The sequence below is a fragment of the Camponotus vicinus genome, unplaced genomic scaffold, assembly GCF_025532165.1.
Source record: "Camponotus vicinus isolate PSW18456_S1 unplaced genomic scaffold, iyCamVici1.0 SCAF_6, whole genome shotgun sequence".
Classification (NCBI taxonomy): Eukaryota; Metazoa; Arthropoda; class Insecta; order Hymenoptera; family Formicidae; genus Camponotus; species Camponotus vicinus.
The window spans coordinates 2,149,557-2,166,198 of record NW_028141978.1 but is presented as its reverse complement, the minus strand read 5'-3'; the positions used below and the strand labels follow the sequence as shown (position 1 = coordinate 2,166,198).

The 16,642-nt window shown below is 34.9% G+C and overlaps 3 protein-coding genes across 5 annotated transcripts; 1 reads left to right on the top strand and 2 right to left on the bottom strand.

Annotated features, from left to right (window-relative positions):
* Positions 1–987: 987 nt before the first annotated feature.
* LOC145972674 (putative glutathione-specific gamma-glutamylcyclotransferase 2) lies at positions 988–8,809 on the bottom strand. Its single transcript, XM_083101451.1, has 4 exons — positions 7,300–8,809; positions 4,110–4,145; positions 3,727–3,989; positions 988–2,745 (listed from the first exon to the last, which is right to left on the bottom strand). The coding sequence occupies exons 1-4, from the start codon at positions 7,465–7,467 to the stop codon at positions 2,484–2,486; spliced, it is 729 nt and encodes a 242-aa protein (XP_082957577.1). The 5' UTR covers positions 7,468–8,809; the 3' UTR covers positions 988–2,483.
* Positions 8,810–9,139: 330 nt separating this feature from the next.
* Positions 9,140–10,785, bottom strand: LOC145972673 (hsp70-binding protein 1). The gene is made up of 5 exons (XM_083101450.1): positions 10,607–10,785; positions 10,291–10,516; positions 9,806–10,208; positions 9,497–9,734; positions 9,140–9,403 (listed from the first exon to the last, which is right to left on the bottom strand). The coding sequence occupies exons 1-5, from the start codon at positions 10,648–10,650 to the stop codon at positions 9,193–9,195; spliced, it is 1,122 nt and encodes a 373-aa protein (XP_082957576.1). The 5' UTR covers positions 10,651–10,785; the 3' UTR covers positions 9,140–9,192.
* Positions 10,786–10,989: 204 nt separating this feature from the next.
* Oseg1 (intraflagellar transport protein Oseg1) lies at positions 10,990–16,590 on the top strand. Of its 3 annotated transcripts, XM_083101445.1 has the most exons (17): positions 10,992–11,403; positions 11,624–11,733; positions 11,808–11,928; positions 12,007–12,217; positions 12,316–12,389; positions 12,471–12,741; positions 12,815–12,976; positions 13,093–13,390; positions 13,526–13,896; positions 13,970–14,362; positions 14,496–14,910; positions 14,982–15,208; positions 15,337–15,424; positions 15,509–15,724; positions 15,848–16,017; positions 16,111–16,272; positions 16,353–16,590. In XM_083101445.1, the coding sequence occupies exons 1-17, from the start codon at positions 11,351–11,353 to the stop codon at positions 16,437–16,439; spliced, it is 3,429 nt and encodes a 1,142-aa protein (XP_082957571.1). In that variant the 5' UTR covers positions 10,992–11,350; the 3' UTR covers positions 16,440–16,590. The 3 variants fall into 3 exon arrangements, with proteins under 3 accessions (XP_082957572.1, XP_082957571.1, XP_082957570.1); XM_083101444.1 differs by having other exon boundaries at positions 15,337–15,724; positions 16,353–16,589; XM_083101446.1 differs by lacking the exons at positions 15,848–16,017; positions 16,111–16,272; positions 16,353–16,590 and having other exon boundaries at positions 10,990–11,403; positions 15,337–15,435; positions 15,509–15,663.
* Positions 16,591–16,642: the final 52 nt, after the last annotated feature.

Below are 16,642 nucleotides of genomic sequence, written 5' to 3'. Positions count from 1 at the left end.
CTCGATTGCTTCAATCAGGTCATGTGAATCTGTTACCTTGCGAGATCGCTATTTATATTTCCGATCACTGATTGATCGGGTAGAAAAATGCGTGACAAGCATTGCGTAGGCTCTTTTGCATTACGTAAAGACGTGCATCTTCTTTTTTTTCTCTCTCTATAGTATCTCGCAATAAGTGTCTAAACTCATTTTAAGCCTGATGCTCTCGTGAACGCGTGACTTTGAGACACACGGGAGACTTAAGTCGAGAGACCAACGGCGTGCAACTGCATCACGAATGCGACGTGTCTGAATCGGATTGTGTTCAAAATGTGTCCTCTTTTCTTCTTTTTTATGAACGGCTGGACCCTTTTACTTTAGCAAAAACCGGTCCCACACCACAAGTATCATAGCAGATTCGTGTTCATCATTCTTCTTAAAAAAATACAGTGAAAGATTATCTCTTTTAATATAATTTTTTTCCTCAATATTCTTAATACGAATTCCTTTGAATCGATGCAAGATTATTCCTTGGTTATGCCATACGTTTCTAAAAAAATAACCTGATGTAAACTTTACTTTTTTACAGATGTTATCGATCTGTTACGCAAATCGATATGAATATATAACATGTGGCAGTAAAAGCGTTACTTGAATCCTTTGATGTAAAGATTAAAAAAAAAAATCTTACATTGCATAAGTTGATATTTTACTTGCATATTTCAGTGGAATGTCAATCACTTTAGAATTTCGTTTTGTTTGATGTGACATTGAATATATAATTACATTATAAATACATTACATGTCATATAGAACTAAAATTGCTAACGCGAGCAATTTTCTTTGATCGAATTTTCGGCGATACGCTTTTACGACCATCGATGAATGAATCGCATGAATTTCTACTCGATATAACATATAAAAAACGTAATCATACATATCATATCGCTAGTAGAAAGGGAGGATGTAGAGGGAGAGAAGGGTGCGGACATGATTGTTCCGTTAGAATACTGTTATTGAACGTATATATTCTAGAAAATTTTCTTCTAAAACTTGAACGTTCGAATTATTACGTAAAATAATGGCAACTAAAATGTACGACGCAACGTTCCGTAGGATAGACAGTCTAATATTCATGGAGAGTCTAAGCGGCTGGATGAATGGCTGTTCTATATTACAATGTACCGTTCATGAATTTTTCGACCGCATTTTATTACATTTATTTGCGCGAAATTCTCGATTTCTAGATAATAAAATTAATAATAGGTAATAAAAAATAAATAAAAATATATTTCATTAAATATTCTCTCTTTTTCTCCATTCCCTAAAATTAATGGAGAAAGAGTGCAGATGAAATTTGTCATATTGTAAGAAAATAATTTTATAAGGATTTAGAAATTGAATAAATTAGTTAAGAAAAATGTATTTTATATCGAGGGGAAAGTTATAGATATAAAAGTTTAAATATAAAAGAATTAGTAATCTACCTTATTGATAGTACAATCTATAAGAAACATTCCTAACATATCGATCGTTGAATGATGATTTCCTAACTTATTGACGCACGATAAGAGAGTTCTAACATGTGTATACGTGCTTCATTTTGTATACATTCATTAATAATCTTATTTTGTCTCATTAATAATTTTTTCTAAATTTTATACCGATAAAAACATCCTCTCATAGAACGAGAGTTACAATTTTCGTTTACATATCCACAAAATGTAAATATATTTAATATATTTCTTTAAAAAAGATAGCATTTTTATTATAGAAATATATATTGTAGTCTAATGTGCGTGAAAGAGACGCACGCGCGCGTCAGTGTATAAAATTAGTTATATATGTACAAAGTATAAATTCGCAATATTAGAATGCTTATAAACACTTAAAAACGAGATATCTAGTTTTCAATATATCAGACTTTGGACAATTTCAACTTTATCTCGCTCGCGCACATATTACGGTCCTCGCTTTCCCAAGATAAGAATGAGAAATGTCTTACATTAAAAAAAATAATACGTAGCTGAGTAAGTTGACATTAATAAAGTAGGAAGCGACGAAGTTCACGATCTCTAAGCGTGCACGTGTCCAGCACGTTGCGCGATACAAAATTAACACAGCCGTCTTATAAACACGTATGATAGCCTCTAACAATAAGAGACGTATACCGGCAGCAAGAGACTATATTCCCAATGGAATGTGCAGCTGCTTTTTAAATTTAGACCGAAGCCGATACATATCGGCGATAAAAGAAGCGTATTGGTGTTCTCGCCAACGGAAAAATTATACACATAGCGAAGCTTATTAAAGGTTTCCGCTTCTTTTTTTTACAGTTTTGATTTGCCCAGAATTTTCACTTCCTATAGAAATGTAATCTCGCTACCAATTAACATCTTCGTCGAAATAGTCGTTTGTACTTGAACGTCGCGCAAGAAAATAAGTTGTCATTCGCAATTGCACGCATGTATCTCCGATCGAAAACTTTACCCGGATTCGATCAACTACATCTTCACGCAACGCAAGCTCTTGGACGGTATCCGTGCGCTGAACTGGAAGGAATTCTCGCGGGGCGGCCGATCGTTAGCTTCTGCGCGTTCATTACCTGTCGGCTCCGCGTCTTCGTTGAGGTCGAAGTCGCGATTACCCATCAACGTCGCCAGACACATGTTCTCCTCTTTTATTCGCGAACGCACCAGCATCTCCAGCGTGAAAAGGTGCTCGTCGTGCGCCTCCGGCAAGTAACGGTGCACGAAGTCCGCCAACCTGTCACCAATCACATATGAATGCATCATCTCACTATATTTTACTTGTAGATTAATAAAATATTAATAAAGATTGCATATCGAGCAATGTAATAACGGTGATGAAACAAGATTTGTAAGAGACAAACAGTTCTTTTTATATTTCTCTTTAAGAAACATATCTTCAATAATAAAGTGCCTCTTCCCACATACATCCCTCTCTTTCTCTGGAGGCTTGCCCCGGCCCTATTTTAGGGTCCATCCGCCACTGTTCTTTGGTACAGTGGGGATTTTTTTAGTATATACTAGAGGGATCTTGGGGGATGTGGTCACTCTACTGCGTGCTCGTCGGTGCCGTTTCATACAGAAGGCCAGTCGGAAGCCAGCATGCACGCGAATACCTCCACCGGCACTTATTTGGTTAGCGAACGACCTTTCAGGGATCCTCCATGGCAATCGACATTGCATCCATCGAATGAGATACCAACATCGCTCTGGAGTCGTATATCACTGTGTTAAAAAGCAGCATTAGGTGTGAGGTCTGGACAGCTCAGTAGTCTAGAACAGTTGCCCGGAAAGCGAAAGACTCGGGTTCCATTCTCGATCCAGCCACTTGCGCCTCACATATTTTTCTAGTCTGCGAATATTGTTTTCTAGCAATTATTCGTTAGGCTGAAAAGTGTGTGAATGCTCTCTCCACAGGATATGCGTCAATGCCGTTGCCACGGATGGATTCTGTCGCTCGTTGATCAAATGGGCGTAAAAACACGTCCGACCTCCTCCCACATACATCTCTATCTTTCTCTATCTTTCTGTGGGAGGAAGTCAAAACAAATTGCAAAAGTATTAATGTTCAATTTAATTAATTTTTTGCGTTGCATCGAAAAATATTCGAATCATTACAATCAGACAGAGTGTAACGCTTGATCCAAATAACAGTTTTCCTTCATTGCTCGAAAATGGGATGAGAATAGAGAGGAAGTACCGCATGGGCGTCTCGTACCGTAAGAGATATTCGACGTTGTGTCCGCTCGGGCCAGAACACTCGGTGATTTGATGTGCTATAGTCTGCAAGGACGCTTCACCGAGCCACTGCTCGTTCTTGTTGGTGGCGATGTAAATTATAACGGAAAACTGCTTGCCCCCGTCCCGGCTGTGAAACGTCGCGATGGTCGTCAGGTATCCTCCCAGAGCGCATTCCCGATTCTCCAGATAGGATAATGCTTCATTATCCTGAACTTGGAACGCTCTCCCGTAAACTACTCCCTGTCGGCAAAGAGAAAAATCTACATTACACGCGAGACTCCCACACTTCTTTCCCAAGAATTGGTCATTTACGATAGTATCTGAAGTGACCATTAATTACTCTGATATAAATTGCCGTACCTCTTTGTCCTCGATTAGTGTGGCGACTCGTCCAGGCTGCAACATAAAAAAGGAAAAAACGTTATTGTATAATATTCACTCAAATATAATTCTTAACTCTAAATAACATAAATATAATCCTATAAAATAAAAAAAAATTATTATTATTATATAAAAATAAATATATAAATTAATTATAATTTAAGATAAATATTTATATTTTATATCATTAATTCCACAAACTAATATTTTAATTTAAACTACTTAAATTAAGATTAGAAAGTAAAATAGGAGTCATGTATGAAAAATCAAGTCTCGAATCTGAAAATCTTTTCGTGATGAAATGTAAGAGATATTATTATATAAAAAGTATGTATTATATTTTTATACGTCATATTGCGTATATATTTTTATATTGCAATGAATAGTTTGTATTATAATTTTTATTTTGTGATAAAAGATGAAAATACATATCGCGTTCTTGCGAAATGTCACAAACAAAGAGTAATGTACGACATACACACATATACACAGAGCTAATCTTTCTCTTTAAAGATATCGGTTACTACTGGTTTCTAACTGGTTATATATACAATTTCACGTAATTTATACGTAAGCAAAGCGCATTCGTCTTGTGGTAAGTGTTTGAAAAGAAAGAAAGAAAAATATTATACTTTGATATTTTACCAGAGAGATGTCCTAGAAATATCTTTGAGAGTTGACAGTTTCTATATGAAATTTATATCCAAATAAAAACAGAGAGTGATTTCCTGTTTTTGGTCCATAAATCTTATTAATCAAATTAAAGATATCATTTTATCGATTCGCTACGAGCGTAGATGCACATCGACCAGTCTTTTTTACTTAATTAATATACATATATATACTCGATAAAATTTGCATTTTTCGAGAAAAATAAATGAAATTGCACTTTAGAAACACTCTTATATAAAATATGTCGTTATCATTATATGTTGTTATCAATATTTAATATTTCTAGGCAATTATTCATATTAATTTTCCGAGAACAGTTTTGCGCGAAAGAGAAAACATAAGTCTGCAAATGTCAAACGTCGCCTTTTCGCGTTCGAGAAATAAAATTAAAGGAGGGAGGAACGTATAAAATAAATACGGAAATACAAGAATTTTTCCCGCGCATTATTTTAGAAAGAGGAACAGGAAAGAAAGATTCGCGAGAACAATTATATTTTTATTTCGCGTTGCGTCATAAAGTTCGGCCGCGCATATTTTTTTTATCAAAACGAACGTTGATGAGCGAATTCTTATCGAGCCGAAACACACGCTTGTATTATAAACGATCAATGCGCGCACAAAACCGTATCTTTTCACGTATGCGCTTGGAATTGGGCCAAGCCAGAAAGAATGCTGTAGCGAGCGACAAAATTAAGATATTAATAGAATATTCGCGCGAATTTAAAAGTCACGTGACTCGTAGAAATCACGCGAGCATATAATCGCACATATGTATATATTTACAATACACGAAAATATAGATGACAAATGCCATGCTTATCCAAATGTATCTGGTGATAATGCAATAGAGAGACTGTTTTAAAATAATTCAATTTGGAAAAGAGAGAGAGAGAGAGAGAGAGAGAGAGAGAGAGAGAGATACACACACTTATTCGTACGTTTTAATTTCTAGTGATTTAATTAAAAGTGAGTATTTTGTGACATAGCGAAATACAAAGTTAATAAATTCAGTGATGATATGATGATGTGACGTAACATTAACAATCAGTCGAATATTCTTGCGCCCGCAGAAAATGCAGTTATAAAAACTTGCCGACCTTGCCTGGTCATTCACGATTTTTAGCCTTATTATCAGTTCCTGCTTGTTCTTTTTTTAGCAAACGATCAATCTGGTTGAAAATTATCGCGAGACAAAACGATGCGCAGTAATAAACGTGGTCATACATTAGAGAGAGTTTTAATAAAAAAATTTCATAATCATATTTTTGTCTCTCTCTCTCTTCGATACCTATAAAATATTCCTTTATACATTTCAATTTATAATTTATTACACACACACATATATACCCTCCAAAAAAAAAATATATATATACATTGAAAGATTGAGCAAAATATACAAAAGTCTATCTTAAAATATTTCGATCACATTATGTGAAGAGATTTTCTCGAAAAGCTGGTCGTCCAGAGGAAGATAGAGACCTCGCGAACGGTCACCCACGTAATATGTCAATCAAATTTTCAAACTGATAAAGGTATACGATTGCATTCGAACAGCTGAAAATAGAGAAGGATGGCAAGGACAAATCCTCAAATATAAGATATCATGCATTGTCAAGATACTCGGATACGATTAGGAAGAGAAGAGATGAAATATCGATTAATTTCCGACATTTTCATTAAGCGTCATAATAAATATAAAAACATGTTTTTTTTTTAAATCGATTGCAGACAATTTTCTTCCCGATTGCAAAATTGATTTCGTATTAGTAGTTGCGAGATTCTGTTTGTTATTTTATCGTATCATGATCAAGGGTCGTTACCACGGATGTTTGCTTTATTCAAAGTCCGTAGTCTCAGCTGTTTTACAATCTTTATTATCGCGTAAATGGAAAATACATGTCTCAAGTATCAGTACACAAAATCATAATCATATTAATGACTGATCGTATTAATGATATCATTGTAGTAAAAGTATTTTTAATGTACTAAATATTTTTATTACAAATTTTTTTTCAATATTACGTTATTAATTATGTAATAATAATACAAATATATGAATATATGAATTTTCAATATTACATTATTAATTATATAATAATTATATGACTATATGAATAATCGGACAGTCGCGCGTCCAAAAAAAAAAAAAAAATTTTCATTATTTTTGTCAAAAATCCATAAAATCTTTTCGAATAAATCTCTTATCTTTATTTCTTGAGTATAAAATTACAATAGATATTTTTTAAATAAAAAGAGAATTCCGTTTAGCGCTTCGTCGAAAATTTAAAGCCAATTTTGTCTAATAATCTCGTTATCTCATTTAATTCGCTTCCCACTGAACCGCGTATGTGTTCCTAGATAGCCAATTTTATTCTACGTGCGTCTATTACGTACGGCCTATTAGATATTAAATCAGTCATAAGTGACGAGCGCGATAATTGGCAATAATAAAGGGAGAAAAGAATAATGAATGAAGAAAAACTGAAAGTCAATTCACCTTCTCGATCGTCCCACGATGCGTGGTGTTGCCTTGCCAGAATCGCCTATCAAAGCCCTTGACATAGCCGATCATGCTTCTGACGTACGAGAAACCCGGATGCCAGCAGAGCGATCCGTATCCGAACACCCAGAGATTGTTATCGATGTCATCGTGTGCATTCTCCATTTTTGTGTGCTCTCGCGAAAAAAAAAAATCGGGCAACAAGCAATTTTCGCGCTCTCTCTTCTCTCTATGTCTCGTTTGTTTTTCTTTTTCTCTCTTTCGCTTTGCCTCTTGCTGTCCAATTGCTTCAATTATCGCTGAATAATATTGTCGAATAATATATCTTACAATTCAAAGTTCAGCAACTTGTGATACTCCATCATCTGTCTTTAAGATTTCGAAGAATTTAAGTTTAATCTCTCTTATCTCGCAAGAAAGTACGAATATGCAAGTTAGTTATCGAACGGTTGTAAAATTTCAAATTTTTCTAAAAATTTCTTCCGAATCATCTTTCGTCTTTTCCAGGATGAAAACTCTCAACCGAGTCGATCCTGCGTCTCCTCGTTTACATTGCAGAACAAATTCCGTTGAAAGAAAAGAGAGAGAGAAAGAGCGATTTACGCGCTCTGAGAGATTCTATCTCTTGGAAGAAATGTCACAGATTGAGTTTTCCGTTTTCGCTCTCGCATCGGATCCTTATCGATCAGTTGCAACCCACGTGGCCTCTCACTCTCGACGCCGCTCGTCGCGTCGATTCTCGATCATCGGATTAACGCCGATATCTCTGTTCTCTCTTCAACTTATACCTCGGGATCCTGATCAAAGGGGATGCTAATTTGTCGGTGACTTCAATTTGCCAATTCGCGAGACGGCTCGACGTGACGTCGGGTGTGATCGGCGAGTTCTATAGCGGTGACGCTCCTCTTTCGCGGCTGTTGATCCTGCTGCATGATGATTGATCTCTGATTTTCCTCTTGATTTTTAGGATCGATCTTGGATCAATCGGTCGGCCGAGCTCGGGAGATCCGCTCCAAGGGAAAGCACGATCTCCCAGAATCTTCCTTAAGGTCTCGAACGAGCGGGCGAAATTTTCGAGACATCTGGAGAATTCCGGCAGAGAGACGATCACATATCGAGATCCGATGAGAACTGTCGGCTGACTACCGACTACTGACCGGCTGATGTTCGGTTGAACTAGATCAGACGCGCGCCAAAAGGAGAAAGAGAATGCGAGAGGAAGACAGAGCACGCGATGAAGCAGTGAAGAGACGAAGGAAAGTGGCAGAGTACACGCTGGTTCGCAACGGAGGTTGCGTGGTGGGGATGGATGATGAAACGCGTCGTTTGATTGACGCATCGTGCCCGGATGTACGTGAGCGTATCGTTCATCGAATTAATTCAGGAAAAAGGCCGGTACATATTATCGGAGTACATTGAGAAAAAAAATTAATACACACATGCGTTTTAAAATTACCTTCTACTTAAGAAAATATAGAGTCATATGCGAAACGCACAAGAGAGGAAAAAGATATAGGAAATGTAAAATTTCAATTGATTAATTCAGTCGGTCGTGTCGAAAGTTGATATTTTCTAGATGTGTTAGATTATATAAGTTTTATGAATTTTTTGACGACAAAATATCTGTCGATTTAACTTAATATAGTATATATAAGCAGTTATTTAATATAATAGTTTTATTTGTGTTATATCTTGCACACATGTGTATTATTTCTTAAAATTATAAATCTTGCCCACATGAGTATTATTTCTTAAAATTATAAATATTCAAAACTACAGATAGATGTTAGATTTACAAAATTAAATAATGGTAGATATATAATAATTTACAAAATAATATTATTACATATAATTTTATTTAGAGGAGAAAAATTGTGATGCACAAGTTTGTTATCTCTCTTGATTAGTGTCAGGCTCAAAAAATACTTTATCCAGGAGCTCGGAACACATGTCTATCTCATCTTGATTTTCTACAGGTTTTAATTCTGTCAATAATTGCTCCAATGTGGATCTTAAACACAACTGTGGACGCCGACATTCTTTCAGTGCCGGAAAAAAATTATCATTTACCATACCATTAAGAACTCTCAATAATTGTTCTCTATAATAAAAATAATATCCGATCAAATATATTATGAAAAGTAATATGTCAGAAGTCATAATATTTGGCTTCGAAACGCTATAGATACATTACCTGACGGTCGACTGCAAATTCATTCTACCCAACAAACCTGCCGCTTGTTCTATAAATCCCATTTTTACTAAGGTACATTTTATATCGCTCGAGTCATCTTTGCTACATAAGCTGGAGAGTAAGAATGCAGATTTTATCTGCAGCTTTTCCACCGGGCTCTGCATCGCTCGCAAAAGTACCGAGTAACCGTCGTTTGTGTCCATATACTTTAATGATGCTGGATGTCCTCTGACTATACCTGTTTTTGAAATATAATTAATATAATATAAAAATCAAAGAAACCAAGCTTTATATCGTTTTGTCACTTACACGATACTGCATACAAAGCTTTTATCCGCGCTTGTTCCGACGGATCTGTGTCGATGATGGATAACAATACAGGGAATACTCCGGCTTCGAGCAACTTGTCTTGGCAAAATGGATTATTCTGCGCTAATTCAGCAATAATATCGGCTATCCGCCATCTGATATTACTGTGCGACGAGTTCAGGCACGGCTGAAATATCGCAAAACCCCCGATCTTGTAAAAATCATTGGCTATGTCGATATTGTCGACAAGATCCGCCATTCTTTCCAGCGCATTCTCGTACTCGGACGAATCGTCGTAAGCTCGTAGGTCGCCGACATTGGACAAGGTCTGTACAGCTTTCTGCATTTCTTCTATTACGTTCACCGTTAACGACGACAATGCTTCGTTCAAAAACATTTTTTTCTGTAATATACAATGCAACGTACAAGCACGGAACAAATTAAAAGCTTTCAGTGCATCTGATTAATTAAATTAAATGCTATACTTCTTCGTCCAAAGGATAGATTGGCGATTTGTTCTCCGTATCCTCAGACTGCGCCGCGTCCATGGCATATTTGAGCAGTCCTTGCAAATTGGTTGGCTGTCTGGGTTGATTTGGTAATGGTTGGGAGACATTATTGGAGGTGGAAGGGCCTTCGATGGATAGCGGTCTCGTGCTGCTGTTCGACTGACCCTGCTTGGCATTCTTCTCAGATTCGTTGCTTTTAGGACTGAAAAGTTACAGTCGTTTATAAATTAAAAAAAAAATGCAAATGGTTATAAATTTAGGTTAATCATAACACAAGATATAAAGTACGTACTTGCTCATTTTGACGTTACTTTGTTTAGCAAATGATATGCCCATCAATCGAATAATCCAACTCGAAATTGATCTCTTTGGGATCAATATTTCACATTAGTCATCATAACTCTCGCATCTCTCTTTATAGGATTTTGTATTTACGGCGTACTTAACCTGGCTTTTACGCTTTTATAAGAGTACGTTCGAAAATCCTACGTAAAGTGATTGACCAATCAGGATAAAAAAGACAGAGATTTCTGATTGGTCTGAATTGAAAGTTACTATATTTCACAATAGGATTTTTGAACATATCTTTATAGAAAAAGGACAAAAAATAACACTTACATTAGTCGATAAATCGCTCTCTGTAATTAAAATCTTTATCTAGTGTTGATATACAGATCAGAACTTGAAACTGTCTCCATCTAATGATGTTACAAGTAAAAAAAAACTGCAAATCTTCGAGAGAAAATGTTTTCGAATAAACTTTTTAAGAATAAGCTGGTTTAATACAAAATTTATCAGTGAAATATAACATTTTATGACATAAATGACGTGTAATATATTTTTAACATATTTTCTGGAAATGCTTATATCATGATCATTACGGTTATATTTCCTGGGAAGGAATTTCTCACACCTTTCATATGTCGTTTCCGTGGTAACCGTATGAATGCTAAACAGATCCTCGTATGTCATATGAGATAACATTGTTGTAATATTAATTCAATAATATTAAACAATCATTACTAAATGTGACACAATGAGAGCACATCCAACATGGGTCGACAAGGTGCAAGAAAAGGCAGATCAATGGTAAAATTTGGATAATTTTGTTTTACCTCAACAATTATAAATTAACTTCTCCAAATATATTGCATTTTCTGATCTTATATTTTTTTTGGACTACTTTGCGAAAACTTAAAATAAAGCTATTTGAATTAAAATAAACTTATTATATTTTTCAAGTCTTTATTTTTATTCTCTTTCACACTACAATTTTATTTATTAGCACTATAAAATGATATTATTTCAGTATATATGACCTCTGTTTTAATCCGGATGGTACACAATTGGTTGTTGCATCTGGCCATCAGGTGCTTGTATATGAGACCAATGATGGTGCTTTGATTCAACCGTTGAAAGGTATAACTATATATCTATAAAGCACTTAAATGCAAAATAATTTTTCTCTAATATAATTTTATAATATTTTACAGGTCACAAGGATACAGTATATTGTGTATGTTATGCGAAAGATGGTAAGAAATTTGCCTCAGGAAGTGCAGATAAAAGTGTTATTATTTGGACTTCCAAGTTAGAAGGAATATTAAAATATTCGTAAGTTTTATATATATATATATCTGTATAATAAATGTGAAAGATCTTTAATAAATTATATACTTTTATTTTATTTAGACATAATGAAGCTGTACAGGCAATGCATTTTAATCCTGTCTCGCATCAGCTCCTCAGCTGTTCACTCTCGGACATTGCCTTTTGGTCTGCAGAACAGAAAGCTGTGCAGAAACATAAGTCTGGAGGAAGAGTCAATTGCTGCGCATGGACAAGTGATGGACAATATTTCGCCCTTGGTCTTGCAACTGGATATGTATCCATAAGAAATAAGGTACGTTATTTCTTTTAAATAATTTTCAGTAATTAATTTTATATATTTTTTCAAGTCTTTTTTATTCTAAACTAATTTATAATAATTTCATTTTTTAGAATGCTGAGGAAAGAACACGTATTGAACGACAACCTGGAGTACCAATCTGGAGTTTATCATGGAATCCTATACAGTACATGCAATCTATATAAGATATAATTGTTATTTGTAACAGAGAATATTTTTTTATATAATTATACTTATCTTTTTATAGAGATGATACTATGGATATTCTTTGCATCGCTGATTGGAATGGAGTTATCTCATTTTACAATATTGGAGGAGAAGTTGTCAAAAGAGAGAGATCACTCAGTTTTATACCATTGAAAGTCGTTCACTTTCCAGAAGGACAATATCTTCTCGTTTGTGGTAGCAATAAGCAGTGTCTTTTAATGACACATGATGGAATACAATTAGTTAATGTAGGTGGTACTTTTTCATCATGGGTATGGAGCTGTGCCGTTCATCCAACTGGCTCGCATGTTGTAAGTTATAGTACATTGTTTATAGTATCATTTCTTTTTTTTATGATTTATTATTTAACGATTTTCTATATAGGTGCTTGGTTCTCAAGACGGAACGATAACGTATTTACAACTAACTTGGAACATTGTACATGGTCTGTATGGGGACAGATATGCATATAGAGAAAACATGACTGATGTAATAATACAGCATTTAATCACGAATCAAAAGGTTCGAATTAAATGTAAAGATCTAGTAAGTATCATGACAACCTTCTTTCGAATTAATATCGAGTTATCTAAAATGTTTAAATAACTTAATAGAATGTAAATATACTATTACATAATTAAAATATGGAAAATTAATTTTAGATATGCCGAATCGCAGTGTATCGAAACAGATTAGCTGTGCAATTGCCCGAGCGTGTAATCATTTACGAACCGTCTGGTACCAGTGAGGGAATGCATTATAGAATACGGGAAAAACTTAATCAGATATTGAACTGCAATTTGTTAGTTGTTACATCGAATCATCTAATCTTATGCTTGGAAAAGCGTCTACAAAGTCTCTCATTCAACGGGATAATAGAACGAGAATGGATACTCGATGGACTTATCACTTACATCAAAGTAGCGGGTGGTCTCGCTGGACAGGAGTGTCTAATAGCAGGTATAAGTTTTAAGAAATTTATTATTTTTCCTTATATAATATAAATGATATTTTTCTTTATTATATAATATAAATAAAAATAATATAATATAATAATAAACTAGCAATATTAAATGGAATTAAATTTGATATTAGGTTTAAAGAGTGGACATGTAGTAAAAATATATCTCGACAATCCGTTTCCTGCGCATATTACAAAAATTGAGGATGTTGTGAGATGTCTGGATATCAGTTCCTTGAAAGAAAAGATGGCGGTGGTCAGCGAGGCTGGTATTTTGTCCATATTCGATTTATGTACTGGCGAGAAATTGCAGGAATTTCAAAATGTCAACAGTGTAGCATACAACACCGCTTTCGAGGATATTATGTGCTTTGCGGGCAACAACTATCTTGCGATAAAAGTCGCCAACTTTTCCGAGTACAGACAAAAGTTTTCCGGTTTTGTCGTAGGTCATAACGGCTCCAAACTGTATTGCCTGAACGGTTCATCCATCATTACGTTAGAGGTAAACCTTCTCGCAGAATTATTCAAGATAATAAAATATACAAACATGTATTATATAATTTAATATTTTGCAGGTACCATTATCATTATTCATGTATCAATATCTGGATATTGGATTGTACAATCACGCTTATGACATAGCGTGTTTAGGCGTAGCCGAATCGGATTGGCTTGCTTTGGGAATAACGTGTCTAGATAATCTGGAATTAAACATCGCGTACTCAGCGTTTGCGCGAGTGAAGAAACTGCGCTACATAGAGATCGTATCCGAAGTCGAGGAGAAATTAAAATCAGGTGAATGGGGACGAGAGGCCTGCATGGCTACCGCTGCGGCCGCCATGGGTAGACTTCGCGATGCGGCAAAGCTTTATCAAAAAGCTGGTTTGCAACAATACGCTTTGGATATGTACTCCGACTTGCGAATGTTCGATATTGCTCAAGAATTTATAGCTTCTGGTAATACACAGGTTCGTTTATAATAAACATTTCAAGCTCAGTATACAATATAAAAATATAAAAATAATGAAATAAGTAAATGACGCATGATAAGACTCTGAATAATATCTACTAGATTAGTTTAATAATTTACTTTATTTTCAGGATCGTACAGTATTGTTGCGACGACGAGCAGAATGGGCCAAGAGCTTGGGCGAACCACGTGCCGCAGCCGAGATGTTCCTTTCTGCGGGAGACATCGATCGCGCCATCAGTATTATTGCCGAATACGGTTGGATTGACATGCTGATCAAAGTAGGCAGGCAATTGGATAAGGCGGACAGAGACAACTTGTCTATGATTGCCAAGAAACTTAAACAATTAGGCGCTTCACATGGCGCAGCAGAGATTTTTAGCAGACTCGGGGATGATCCTGACGTTGCCGATGTACTCGTAGACGCACAGGCGTGGCCTGAGGCCTTCGAACTTGCGGAAAGGAATCCAAAATTGAAGTCACGAGTATACGGACCGTATGCACGATGGCTGGCGGAGACTGGACGATTTTCCGAGGCTCAAGAAGGTATTAAATTGTCATCACGTATAAAAAATATATGTATAACATTGAGATATTTGATATTTGTTATTTATCAGCATTCCAAATGGCGGGGCAACCTGAGGAATCCATAATTGTACTTACAATGCTAGCTAATAATGCTATAACAGAAAGAAGATATCGCGATGCCTCTTATTTTTATTGGCTCCTATCGCAATTGAGTTTAAATTTATCGAAGAATGCGGAAGAGATAAAAATGATGTTCCTTAAATACTCTAACAAAGCGGATATTTATTATGCATATCACGAAGTACATAAATATTTGGTACGATATTTTGATAATACCTTACAATGTTACATTATTATTATGTATATATTAATGTACTACATATCTATACGATATCTTCTTAGAATATTCTCTTTTAAAAAAAATTACAAGTTAATATATTCTAGGAAGAACCTTTCACATCTCTGATGCCAGAAGCATTATTTAATATCTCGAGGTATCTGCTTATGAAGACACAAAATATGCGTCTACAAGGTGTCTCAAAAGTAACGATAATGTACAGTCTTGTAAAACAAGCACGAATATTAGGTGCTAATAAGCTGGTCATGCAATTGTTAGATCAATTACGCTCGATGAAAATTTCTGCGACTTTTCTGGCACAAGTGGAAACATCCACTCTAGCTGCTAGATCTTATCCGTATCGTGACCCAGAAGAGTTATTGCCTCTATGTTACAAATGCTCTACATTCAATCCGTTATTACCGACGAGTAATATCTCTGGTAGTAATTGTACGCAATGTGGACTGAAATTTCAATATTCTTTCGTTATGTTCGGTAGGTAATAATCAAAATACAGCCTGGATTATAATTTAAAGATTCTTAAGTTTCTTATATCCCTTTTCTCCTTAGAAAATTGTTGTATAGTGTAAATCTGTTTAAACTAATATCGTTTTACAGAAATCTTGCCATTAGTTGAATTCGAATTAGAGGATGACATCACAGATGAAGAAGCAGAGAAATTAATAGAAGAACCATTACCATCCTCTGACGAGCTCACAGTTTCTGATCAATTTACTGTAACTTCCAATGAAGCTGATCTTTTCACCGCGCGTTTAATAAGATATGAGGTATAATGAACATATCTAAATATATATGTTTATGTGTACTGTTATTTTATAAAAAAATGATTATTTTATTAAAAAATGACATGCTTTTCACAGGAAAAATCCAATAATTCTACGATAATTGTGGGAAGGGGAATATTGAAGAGTATGGATCCGTCCACTGTAATAATTATTAAATGGCCTAAGCCCTTTAAGACTAGATATTTTAGAAATCTTTTACCTGATCTCCAGATTAGCTTATGTAAATGCTGTTTAAAGGTAAGTTTACTGAAAAAAATGCTATTTAATCAAGAAAATTTAGATAGAATTTTGTTTTATATAATTATTATGTATTTTAGTTGTTTCATTCGGATGATTATGAATTAGCATTACTACGACATGGACACTGTCCGTTTTGTCGAACACCGAATGTGACTATAGGTTGAAATAATGTGAAATTAAAAATTTATTGTGTGTGTAGAGATTACACAATATACTTATATATCAAATTGTTACGAATATTTTATATCTATTTAAATCTATTATGATTGTACAGCATTATTATGAGACAACATACACATATATAAATTGCTTTTTATTTATAAAAAATTTGTTATTTTCTTGCGCGTTATACATTATATTATGATTG

Bases quoted from the DNA above. Each gene is read 5' to 3' on its own strand.
- LOC145972674 (XM_083101451.1), bottom strand. From the start codon at position 7,467: ATGGAGAATGCACACGATGACATCGATAACAATCTCTGGGTGTTCGGA. The intron at 4,146-7,299 runs GTGAATTGACTT...TTTATGTTGCAG, and splicing joins ATCGTGGGACGATCGAGAAG to CCTGGACGAGTCGCCACACT. The intron at 3,990-4,109 runs GTACGGCAATTT...CTTTGCCGACAG, and splicing joins CACTAATCGAGGACAAAGAG to GGAGTAGTTTACGGGAGAGC.
- LOC145972673 (XM_083101450.1), bottom strand. From the start codon at position 10,650: ATGGGCATATCATTTGCTAAACAAAGTAACGTCAAAATGAGCAA. The intron at 10,209-10,290 runs GTATAGCATTTA...TGTATATTACAG, and splicing joins TCTATCCTTTGGACGAAGAA to AAAAAAATGTTTTTGAACGA. The intron at 9,404-9,496 runs GTAATGTATCTA...TTTTTATTATAG, and splicing joins AATTTGCAGTCGACCGTCAG to AGAACAATTATTGAGAGTTC.
- Oseg1 (XM_083101444.1), top strand. From the start codon at position 11,351: ATGAGAGCACATCCAACATGGGTCGACAAGGTGCAAGAAAAGGCAGAT. The intron at 13,391-13,525 runs GTATAAGTTTTA...ATTTGATATTAG, and splicing joins ACAGGAGTGTCTAATAGCAG to GTTTAAAGAGTGGACATGTA. The intron at 13,897-13,969 runs GTAAACCTTCTC...AATATTTTGCAG, and splicing joins CATCCATCATTACGTTAGAG to GTACCATTATCATTATTCAT.